Source organism: Chaetura pelagica, unplaced genomic scaffold (assembly GCF_000747805.2).
Source record: "Chaetura pelagica isolate M959 unplaced genomic scaffold, ChaPel_1.0 scaffold145, whole genome shotgun sequence".
NCBI lineage: Eukaryota > Metazoa > Chordata > Aves > Apodiformes > Apodidae > Chaetura > Chaetura pelagica.
Genome location: NW_009953332.1, coordinates 1967124 through 1979172, shown reverse-complemented (window position 1 = coordinate 1979172; position 12049 = coordinate 1967124). Strand labels below are relative to the sequence as shown.

At 40.0% G+C, this 12049-nt stretch overlaps 1 protein-coding gene across 1 annotated transcript in view; it reads left to right on the top strand.

Moving 5' to 3' along the window:
• ZNF462 (zinc finger protein 462) overlaps positions 1–12049 on the top strand; it is a 53080-nt gene that overhangs the window by 6347 nt on the left and 34684 nt on the right. The window contains exons 3-5 of the mRNA XM_009998169.1: positions 898–1062; positions 4881–4984; positions 8086–8204. Coding sequence (XP_009996471.1) covers positions 898–1062; positions 4881–4984; positions 8086–8204 — 388 coding nt within the window. The remainder of the gene's footprint in view (positions 1–897; positions 1063–4880; positions 4985–8085; positions 8205–12049) is intronic.

Genomic DNA, 12049 nt, shown 5'->3' with positions numbered 1-12049 from the left:
CTTTCCCTGCTCCCCGCTCCCTGCCAGGGGAGAGAACCAAAACCACTACCTTCTCTCCACACCCTGAGAGGCTGCCTGTTACTAATGCCCACTTGCATGTTCTCTTTGACAGCCAAATGATCACAGGCTAATGAATGACTTGGCCTGCCAGTGAGCTCCATAAGTCAATTACACATTCTGCTTTAATTTCCTCATCCATTCTCCACTCCCCTTAGGTTTTGTAGGAAGCCCTGCTTCTTCTCACTGCTTCCTTCAGTATTTTTTTTATCTTCTTTCCTTCCTCTCTTCCTTCTGGAAAGCCATCTGTATCTGACAGTTCCTTGTTGTTTTGTGTCAAGGCTGTCATGTACTTTGTTGCATATTCTTTACAAAATGTCCCACCCCCCTCCTCAGCGTACCTCTGAATAACAAATGTGTCCTTCTCAAACTCTCTCTCTAAGCGCTTTTTCTGATTAAACACTCAATATTAACATGACAAGAATCTATCCGGTGACTGAAGCTTTGAGCAGGTGTCTCATAAGCAGAAGACCAAATTGTGTTGTTCTTCATGTCCACTTACCTGCTTCCTTCTGCTTCAGTTTGAAACATACTTGCAGTGGAAAAGGTTCATGCAGCTGTTGGGGAAGTTGTGGTGTCATTAAAGAGCATAGTTGGAGGCCAAACTGAGTGGTCTTCCAGAGGCCTGCTGTTCTGCAGAAACTGAAGGTTTCTCCTGCATGGATGTCTTATCCACTTATTCTTATCCACTTATTAATAGACATCAACAAAATTTCACCTTGCAGTTCTGCAAAACAGGGTATGTGTGCGTCAAGCATTTAGGCGTAAAATCTGGTCTCTGTCCCTAAAACTGAGGTAACAAAGCATACTTCAGTGATTTATGTTTGTGTACTTGAACAGGCTTTTGGACACTTGGAAGATGTTTCAAAACTTAAGGAGAGGAAGGTGGTTGGCTACAAATGCAAATTTTGCGTGGAAGTCCATCCAACACTTCGAGCAATCTGTAATCACCTCCGCAAGCATGTCCAGTATGGGAATGTCTCTTCTGTGTCAGCTACAGTAAAGGTAAGAATTTTAAAAGGTGACTGAAGGTGACTGTGACTTCTTGCATTGTTTAAAATAAAGAACTTACTGAAAACCTGTGGAAGTCTCTTGTGAAGTTGAATCGGTTTTGAACTGGGTACTCCAGTTCAGCATTATGTTTTATTATAACACTAAGTTTCAGAACTGTGTTTGATGTATTTTAAGATGTTTTAACTTCTTTCCACTCCAGGGGCATGAAGACTAATTAATTTCTTCTCAGACACAAAGGAGCTGATGGCATTGATGACTGAAAGACTTGGTTTATGAGCAGGAGGCTTTCTCTCAGCTATTCTGGGCTGCTTTTCTGCTTAGTTAAACCCTAAAAGAGCTGCTTGATAATTATTATTTTTTTTTCTTTTTTTTTTTTAAGAAGAGAAGTGTGCACGTGCAAATGTGCAAAGTTGCTTGTGGTACACCTTTCCACGTGAAATTTGCACACTGGCTCCAAACAAAACATTCAATGGCCAATTGAGCCAATGGTCCCGTTCAGGTGATTAGGTGTAACTGTGTGAAAAGGGATGCCTTCTAGGACATGTCCAGGGATAGGTGATGCTCCACAGCTTAATTTCCAGGGTATCAGCAAGGGCAGTGTAAGTGCAAAAAGGCTATGGAATGTGTATTCCTCCTTGTTCTGCAGTGAACTGTCAGCAAGGACTCCTTCCTGCTGCAGGTCTCTAGACATTGTCTGCTTGCTGTGAGGAAGCTGAGTCCTTCATTGCCTAACTCATGATTCCTGGGGGAGCTTTCATTGCCCTACCACTGACCTTCCTTTACCTTACCTATTACTACTGACTAATTCAGATGCTTCCCTCCTAATGGGCCATTTCCTCTTCTCCAGGCTTCTTGAGTGAAGTTTGTGTAGGGTCAAAGCTTGGAGTAAATAAAATTTTTGCAGCAGGGAACAAAAGCTGAAATCTGTGGCCAAAAAGATGTGATGGAAATAATCTTAGGAGCTTGTTAAAGTTGCTGCAAAAAAACATGCTCTGGTTAGAAAAGGTAAAGGAAAGAAAAGTTAGGATAGGGGAAATAAAAGACCTTTTGTGTTTGCTTTTTAGTTTTAAAGAGGATTCTATGGTCTTAGTGTACCAACTTCTTTCTTGTCTTTTTGACACTGATGGACAAGTCTAGACTAGACTACTGATTAGTCTGAAGAGTAGGTACACTATAAGGTAGAGCACAGTAAACTAAAATGAACTTGCTCTATACCTTACTTACCTGATCATAGAATCATAGAATCATAGAATCTTAGGGGCTGGAAGGGACCTCGAGAGATCATCTGGTCCAACCCCCCTGCCAGAGCAGGGTCACCTAGAGTACATCACACAGGAACTCATCCAGGTGGGTTTTGAATGTCTCCAGTGAGGGAGACTCCACAACCTCCCTGGGCAGTCTGTTCCAGTGCTCTGTCACTCTCACAGTAAAAAATTTTTTTCGGATATTCACCTTGAACTTCCTATGCTCCAATTTACACCCATTACCCCTTGTCCTATCACTGGTCATCACCGAGAAAAGCCTAACTCCGTCCCCCTGACACTCACCCCTTACATATTTGTAAACATTGATGAGGTCACCCCTCAGTCTCCTTTTCTCCAAGCTAAAGAGACCCAGCTCCCTCAGCCTTTCCTCATAAGGGAGATGTTCCACTCCCTTAATCATCTTCGTAGCTCTGCGCTGGACTCTTTCAAGCAGTTCCCTGTCCTTCTTGAACTGAGGGGCCCAGAACTGGACACAATACTCCAGATGTGGCCTCACCAATGCAGAATAGAGGGGGAGGAGAACCTCTCTTGGCCTACTAACCACACCCTTTCTAATGCACCCCAGGATGCCATTGGCCTTCTTGGCCACAAGGGCACATTGCTGGCTCATGGTCATCCTCCTGTCTACCAGAGAGGGTAGGAGGGTGTCTTAGAATTTCTGGGTGTGGGGCCTGTTATTTGAAGTATGTGTGAGGCAGTTTCTCATTTTATGCCCTGCCAAGGTGGATACAGCCTTTCCTGGGGATGGGGGTTATTTGGCTTAGACAGAAACATTAAATCAGTGATTGCAGAGTCCTGCAGCTCCCAAATTGCCCATGTGCATGATGGTGTCCTTGAGGTGATACTGATGAGCACAGAGTCTGACTGAGCTGGGTGTAACTTATGCCCTTTGGAACATGTTATGTTTCTTCAGTTGAGTGTGATGAGCAGAGCAGTGTCTGTGCTGCATGGAATCATAGAATCATAGAATCTTAGGGGCTGGAAGGGACCTCGAGAGATCATCTAGTCCAACCCCCCTGCCAGAGCAGGGTCACCTAGAGTACATCACACAGGAACTCATCCAGGTGGGTTTTGAATGTCTCCAGTGAGGGAGACTCCACAACCTCCCTGGGCAGTCTGTTCCAGTGCTCTGTCACTCTCACAGTAAAAAAATTTTTTCGGATATTCACCTTGAACTTCCTATGCTCCAATTTACACCCATTACCCCTTGTCCTATCACTGGTCATCACTGAGAAAAGCCTAACTCCGTCCCCCTGACACTCACCCCTTACATATTTGTAAACATTGATGAGGTCACCCCTCAGTCTCCTTTTCTCCAAGCTAAAGAGACCCAGCTCCCTCAGCCTTTCCTCATAAGGGAGATGTTCCACTCCCTTAATCATCTTCGTAGCTCTGCGCTGGACTCTTTCAAGCAGTTCCCTGTCCTTCTTGAACTGAGGGGCCCAGAACTGGACACAATACTCCAGATGTGGCCTCACCAATGCAGAATAGAGGGGGAGGAGAACCTCTCTTGGCCTACTAACCACACCCTTTCTAATGCACCCCAGGATGCCATTGGCCTTCTTGGCCACAAGGGCACATTGCTGGCTCATGGTCATCCTCCTGTCTACCAGGACCCCCAGGTCTCTTTCACCTACACTACTCTCCAGCAGGTCAGCCCCCAACCTGTACTGGGACATGGTGTTGTTCTTCCCCAAATGTAAAACTCTGCACTTCCCCTTGTTGAATTTCATCATGTTTCTCCCCGCCCAATTCTCCAACCTATCTAAGTCTCTCTGAATGGCAGCACAGCCTTCTGGTGTGTCAGCCACTCCTCCCAGCTTAGTGTCATCAGCAAACTTGCTGAGGGTACATTCTATACCCTCATCCAGGTCGTTGATGAAGATGTTGAACAACACCGGTCCCAGTACCGACCCCTGTGGGACTCCACTAGTCACACACCTCCAACCAGATTCTGCCCCATTGACTACAACTCTCTGACTCCTTCCTTTCAACCAGTTCCTAATCCACCTCACTTCCTGATCAAATCGAAGAGATTTATATCCAGACTATGGAAAGGTAGTTAATTGAGTTTCTTCTCTTTTTGCATTATCTGACAAAAAGGGGAATCAAGAAGTGAGCTTATTTTTACATACACATGTATGTATGGAATATACTTCAGAACAGAATTCAGATATAATTATGTTTTCCCCACCCAAGAGTAGGCCCTTTTTTCAGAAAGTCAATGATGAGGAGTTCATGTAGGGATACATTTAGAAAAGTAATGCAGTGGGAAACCTAGGCACTATAATGGACACATGGGAAAGATTGAGAGGCAGAAGGGAGAGAGAATTGATGGCTTGGAGGTGGGGGGGGAGGGTATGTGTTTTCTAGCAGGAAGCTGAAGATTCTTCAAACACAACTTTCACGAAGAGTTTTGAGGGAGCCCAGTACCTTGGCATTGTGGAATTTACAGAAGCTGATTTTGGAGCATCCTTGGAAGATGAAACCAGGCCTTGGGGCTACCACTGCAGCCAGTGTGACCGGGTTTTGATGTCTATGCAGGGTCTGCGATCTCACGAGAGGAGTCACTTGGCTCTGGCTATGTTTGCCCGGGAAGACAAGTACAGCTGCCAGTATTGCTCCTTTGTCTCTGCTTTCAGGCACAAGTAAGTTATGGCTTCTATTTTTGTTTTCAAAAGAAGCATAAACTAGCACTACTGTTTTGTAGGTTGACACTGAAGAAGAGCATCCATCCTCAAACTTGATCTTAAGCAACACTTTTCACAGCATGTAGATGTTTTCTGTGCTGCAAAAATCCTTGGCCATTATGAGTGGCTGTCTATAAAAGTTCATGTCATTGTATCTTCTTGAATTTATTTAAGTCTTTAATTTTTTTACATGTAGGGGAAAAGCATGCAAGGAAAAGAATTAAAAAATTTCAGTAGGCAGTGAAGCCTACCACTTATGCAGCCTTGTGGAATGCATGAGACTTAACAAGTCAAGAAGGCGGGAAGTATTTTCGTTGTTAATAATTCATATATAAGGAATTTCTGCTGCATATAACTACCTTGTTTATAATTATTACAACTCTTTGATGATTGAGTTTTCAAGTCTAGTGTTAAAATAACTATCATAAAGTTGCCTTATTTTTTTTCTTAATTATGTTACGCTATTTCAATCTATAAATATTCCAAGATCGCACCAGTGTGGTATACTAGTGACTGCCTCCACCTGTTTCCTTGTCTGATGTAGCATGTGAACACTACATAGTTATCATTAATAGCCACTTTTCTCATGCTTTTTTTTCATAAGGTTGGTTTCTCTTTGAGCTTGGTAATTTAAAAATATACTTTAATTTTAATAATATCTATATCTATATAAGTCATGCCACCAAAAAATGGGGTTTGTGGGATACTTTCCACTGGCATCTTGGACTCACTCTCAAGTACATGTTTTTCTCTAATTTCTGGGGAGAGAGATGCTTATTTATTATTTTAACAAAACAGGAGATGTTCAGGTGCTCTTTTGATGTAGGCAATTCATGGCATTGTCAGTAGCACTCTTAAAACTTGTGAAGATTCTCTGCTTTGCAATCAAATGCATGCCACATATTTTGCATGTGGGAGAGAAAGGATGATAAAAAGCATTTTTAAACTCTTTATGTTAAAAACCAAGATTTCTGCTAATGTCACAGTGTTGCAAATTGATGCCACAGTTGTTGTAAAGGTCTATGGGATTGACCAGCCAACAGTAAGAAAGGGACTGGGAGAAGGATGGGTACTACTGGGGATATACCACCCTGCTTTGGCAAGGTTGACAGTGGGGGGACAACCCAATATCATGTAGCTTATACAACCTGCTGTTTGTCTAGTAAACTGGTTTGCTTCCAAAATCAGAGTTGTGTTGAGTTTGGTCTCTAGTCACTCTATTCCCTACCTAGGAAATGAATAAATTTGTGTCCTCCCAGTAGGACAGGTAAGTTAGAAAGTGGTGGATGGCAAAGGCAAACTCTACAGTTATCACCTAACTTGATAGTAGGTGTTGCTGTTGTTGAAGTAGTCTGCTTCATCTTACTTTTCTTTCTGATGGAATTACTCTCCTGGGAGATGATGTCTGTGAAAGAAACTAAACCAAACATTTAAGCAGCCCACTGTTCTCCCAAATCTGACCAAAACTTTAAAACCTGCCTTTGGACGAATGTTGCAAAGTATATGGTTGTAAATAAAGTTTTAAATATTACTATGGAGAATACTTTAAGGTATATATTTATACCACCTATATGTATTATATACACCTTTGGCAGTCTGCTCTAATTATGAAGTAAGCTCAGTCCCTGTCAGCTACTTAAAACAAGTTTTGTTCTGTGAAGTATGCACTGAAAGTGTTCAATGTCTTATTTAAGAGATGTTTATCCCATTTATTTGAAGAAGCTGTACATTCTATCTTGCCACAAACTCTGTCTTGGATTTCTATTAAATTGTATTTGTATGAAGTGGCTCTGAGAGGAGACATAAGGGGTTTTTTTGTTTGTTTTGTTTTGTTTTGTTTTTTCTGTCATCAGATCTTTCAATACATAGACTTCAGTGTTAGCTCACGTGAACAGGGATTCTCTGGCTCAAGCTCTTGTCAGTATGAGACTTAAGATCCCATTACAGTGTTCTGTAGTGTGAGAGGGCTGGAACATAGTCCACTTGATCTGTGTGTTGATATTCAGTAACAAATGAACCGGACAATTTAGGAAAAATAAAAGGAAATAAGACAGAAATACATATATAATTAAGGTGGCAGGTGAGGGGTAGTTTTGGCAAATAGCCACTCCTCCAGTGAGTGTGCTGTATCTGCCCTGTTGTTCTGTCACCATGTATAAAATGACTCAAACTAAGACTGGGTCACAAAGCATGAATGTGTCCAAAGAAGAGGCTGTACTGGACATGTATACATCCTGAGCTGAAACTATGCTCCTGCCACCTGGAGATTGTGAATTCATTACTATAATGGCAGTGTAGGAACTGTAGAGCTCTGCAGGACTCACTGAGATAGAATGATTTTTATCTTCTTTTAGAAAATGTGGAAAACCTCCTTTTTCCCCTTTCAAACTTCACTGAGTTGTTATGAGAAACTGGAGAGAGACTGGGTACTGAGCACCCCTCATTATTCACACTGTCTGTAACTTCCAGTTTCCCTGAAGAAAACAGAGGCTGGTGTTTGCCATCCCTTCTTCTCTTGTTGAGCTTCATGCAGAATCTGCCACACTGTTAATGAAACTCTGCTGCCTTTTAATCCTGGAACTCATCAACTTCAGCCTGCTGGCACCCTCCTCAGAGCAGGATCTCTAATCTGCTTTTGCTGCTGTAACCAAGAGAAGGCTTCCTCAGTAAAGCTGGTCAAATTTCCCCCTCTCCCCTTTCCTTTCTCAACAAGACAAAAGGGGGCATATTTTCACAAATACATTTGCCAGGAGAAAAATTCTGTAATAATAATTTTATTATTCTTGTGTGTTTCTTGTTTCTTCAACTGCTCCTTTAAGTCTGGATCAGGCATAATTTAATTTATACTAATCTTCCCCTGTAAGTTTCTTGAAGTGTCTTGCTTTCTGTCTTACAGAATTGGTGTCAGCTTCTGCTCTTTTTCCTTCAATTAGACATTATTTTATTCTGCAAGCAAACCTAACTTATTAATGCTGTTAAATGTTTTGCTTCGCATCTCAAAAAGCAGTTGAAATTATTAACTCTTCTGTGCTTCCCTTTTCTGTCTTTCTCTTTTTAAGTCTGGATCGTCATATGCAGACCCATCATGGACACCACAAGCCATTCCGTTGCAAACTGTGCCCTTTCAAGTCCTCTTATAACAGCCGTCTGAAAACCCATATACTCAAGGCTCATGCTGGTAAGTTACCTCTCTCAGTTTTGCAGTGCAGCTGCTGAAATGGCCTATGTATTCTTGTTGCTGATCAGAGATGCTGATTTGAATCATGTGATTTGTCACCAAGTTCTGGGTAAGATTTTCAAGGGCAAATCAGGATTGGCCAGCTTACGCATCTGTTGTAATCAATGGGAGTCTGGATGTTTTTGGAAGGACAAGAATTTAAAACAGTGATGAGTTCTTCAAGAACTTCTTACTTTTCTTTCCCATTAAATATTTTTTTCAATTATTTCTGCTTTTTTTTCTGAGAGAATTTGGAAATCAGTCCTCTTATACCATTGGTGTCTTAACAGGTTGACAGTGAGCTTTGCTCCACTATGTTTGTATTTACTTTTGTGCTTCAGGTGACTCTGGGGAAAGGATTGTGGATTGCACCTTGGTTTTGGTACAGTCTTATGCTGGCTTTTATGTTTAAACCAAAAATAGCAAACCTTGGGAGTCAGATCTCTGTGCAGCAGACTGAGAGTAGCATGATTCCATTATTTTACATGGCAATTTGTCTTGCAAATTCTGTATTGCAGTACAGAATCCATACACGCAAGCAATCAGGCATACTTCTGATTAACAGGAATTGGAAAGGTGATGCGTCATACAGGATAGGTCACGTTGAAGTGTTGCACCTTTGATTATTAAAAAGTATAAGACTCAGAATTTCCTCATGTTTATTCTTTGGCCCAAAAAATATTGGCACCATCATGCATTGATATGCTATAAGATTGGAGTAAAAAAACATTTGTTCCATTGGCTACAGTTGCATCTTGGTCATTAAAAAGACACACACACAAAAAAAATAAACCCTCAAACCACACTCCAAATGTGTATTCTGATGCAAATAACAGAATGTTGACCAACCTGAAAAAAACTGCAAACTAGCCCAGTTGTTAAAACTCATTGATAAAGAGTAGAAACTCCTGTCACAGACTACGAAAGGGATAGAAGTATGTTCCTTTCTTTATTATTTCTTTCCTCTGTGTCTAACACTCAGGTTGGGGTGGAGGAGGAAGATGGGAAAATGAGGGGGAAAGACAAACAGAGTTTATAACTGTCTGATTTTTTTATTTTTTATTTTTTAAGTAATTGACATAATTGATCCAGGGCATTTTTAGCCTAAAAAAATTAAAATTAAAAAAAAATAAATGTATATGTATGTGTGTATATATATATATGTATATATATATATATATATATAATAAAAAGAAGGGATTGATGATCACTTATATTTAATTTCCTTAATTGATTTTGGATTTCACAGAGCTTGTACCAGGACCCTTTTCTGTTCTTGGATTGATATTGTACTTTAGCTTAACTTTTGCCAGTCTCCTGTTGCATGGAACTATGGCATTCTCTCCCTCCTAGGAAATACAACTGTATGCAGCAGTTCCAGTTTACAGAGTCCCACATCCTGTGTGGAGGTGACATGGTTCTTTATCTTCACAAACCATAAAACAATGGTTTTTTTATGCTATGGTACAGTTGGGCTAGTTTGTGTTACGTTGTTTGAAGTTGCCAGATCTTTAGAGCCAAAGTTAGCATGCAACTGATATTTCTGATAGTATTTCACAATTCTCTTCATAATAGTCATTGATTTATTTTTTATGAATTCATGCTCTCAGACTTAATCAGTGGACAGTCATTGAAAAGGACCATGTTTTGCATCATACAAGAACACAATGTCATGGTTGCCTAGATAGTGCTTGCACAATGTCTTGTGTAGTTTCCAAATGCTTATGATCTTTTTCTGCCTCTGTCCATTTCTACCAAATGAATATTCACATTGCAGAAAAATTGCTTGTATGTTTTTCAGTCAAAGCTTTTCTTTGTTGTGTTTTGAGTCAGACCTTCAGAAATAAATACTACTGAATAAACATGTTATAAAGACTTTTCCTCAGACTCCCCAGTTTTTCAATAACACAGTGGTTCTCTGAATGTTATTTTTTTTTTGTTTGTTTGTTTTGGTTTTTTTTGTCTTGTCAGTCATCTCATTATTAGTTTGTTCAGAAGTGGAAACTTCAGTTCTCCTGAATTTTTCTGAAGTTTCCCAGAGATCTTTAAAATTCAGTAAAATCCTGAAGTCTTTTACTTAAATGGCCTCTCCCTCATTTTCTGGGGATGGGTCAAAATTCATGAGGCTATAAAATGTGTTCTTGCCTAACAGCTGGTACTAGTCTGAGTTTCTGGCAATTGTTTTTTCATCCATTATTATGTGCCATCTCCTTTGGCACTAAGCAGAGCAGTTTACAGTATCTCTACATGGGGTGTCTGTTGTTTTCATATTAACTTTTTCACCTGTGGAGTTTTTTGTTTTGGTTTGTTTTTTTCCTTATGTTTTTTGATGGGCCTTTGTTAGAATTTTCTTGTGTCCTTGCTTCATTAGTCATGACACGGAATGTGCTGCATGCACAAATGGATGATTGTAGGAGTATTGGCTCTTCTCAGTTTCTATGAAATCTAGAACATAATGCTTTGAGTGTCTCCTGGGTGTTGAGACCTACCACATAAATTTTTAGATGAATTTATTTGTGTGCGTATTAATAGAATGGTTTTATGAAATGCAAAACTAGATGTCCAAAAAGTGCAGGAGGCTTCTGTTAGCCAAACTATAGCCTTTCCTCTGCATTTAGACACATCCTTTCATGCTGATGTTTACCTGAACTGTTATGGCTGAATAGTGGCTATTTTTATTAGTTGTGTCTAGACTGCTTAATTTGTAATCATCCTCTATTTGCTTAAACGTTTTGTGGTGCTTTTAAGTTAACGGTTGGTGCCTACTGTGGTTCAGGAATCTCTTATACTGACAAACTGTGAAGTTCTATATCAGCATCTCACTGCTGTCTTACACCATGGAGTTTCTTTTGTCCTTACCTTATACTGTTCCATTGAGCAACTTGTTGTATGTACTATACAAAAATGTTTTCTTTCTATTTGTAAAATGGTAATCTATAACTGATATAAAATACAGGTGAGGAATGTAATTTGAAAAAGCATGTGGGACAATTTCTTATTTCACCATTTCAGACTCTTAAGTGATCTGTTCTTTTACAGAGGTGCTAAAAGAGGATTTTTAAAAGTTTGTATTTTGTCCTCATGATTAGGATAGTTTTCCTGGAAGAGAGGGATGGGAGTTATTTTTATGAAGGATGGTTGCTATCTTTTCATATGTATTTACTCTGACTTGCTGCAATACGTGTGTTTTCCCATTCTCTTTTGGTTCACTTATTTCTGGTGTTGGAAACAATGCATTTTGAAAACCTTGTTTGCTAAATTTGTTGAGAGATGGAAAACATGTTCTGCTTCGTTCATTACCAGAACTCTTGTCCTCCTTTTATTATTCATGAATATTTCACTCCTACGTTAGTTTTGGCACTTCATGTACAATTCATATGTGGCCAGTGTTGCTCTTATACATGGAAGTGGCGCTTCCAAAACAATAACTTAGAACCTGTATAATAGCACATTGTAATGGGACAGTTTCACTTTGTGTTCCGATTGCCTCCATGCTTAAAGCAAAACAAATCTTGTCTGCGGATTTGTTTTCCCTTGTTTGCTGTCTCTGTGGCTTGGAATGTATTAAAAATTAAATGCACTGCTGTTCATTATTTCTGTTCTCTCGCTTCTTTTAGTGCTTTTTTGTAACACACTTCATGTAGCCTTACAGAAATGCACTGTTCTTGGTATTGCCATATTCACTTCTTTTAGTAAATCAGCCTTGACTTCGTTGCTGGTTCTTTGAAGACTATTCCCATATAATGGCAGATTTTTCATAAGGAAGATGTGACCTTCCCCAAACGTAAATGTTTTTCCCCTTCTCT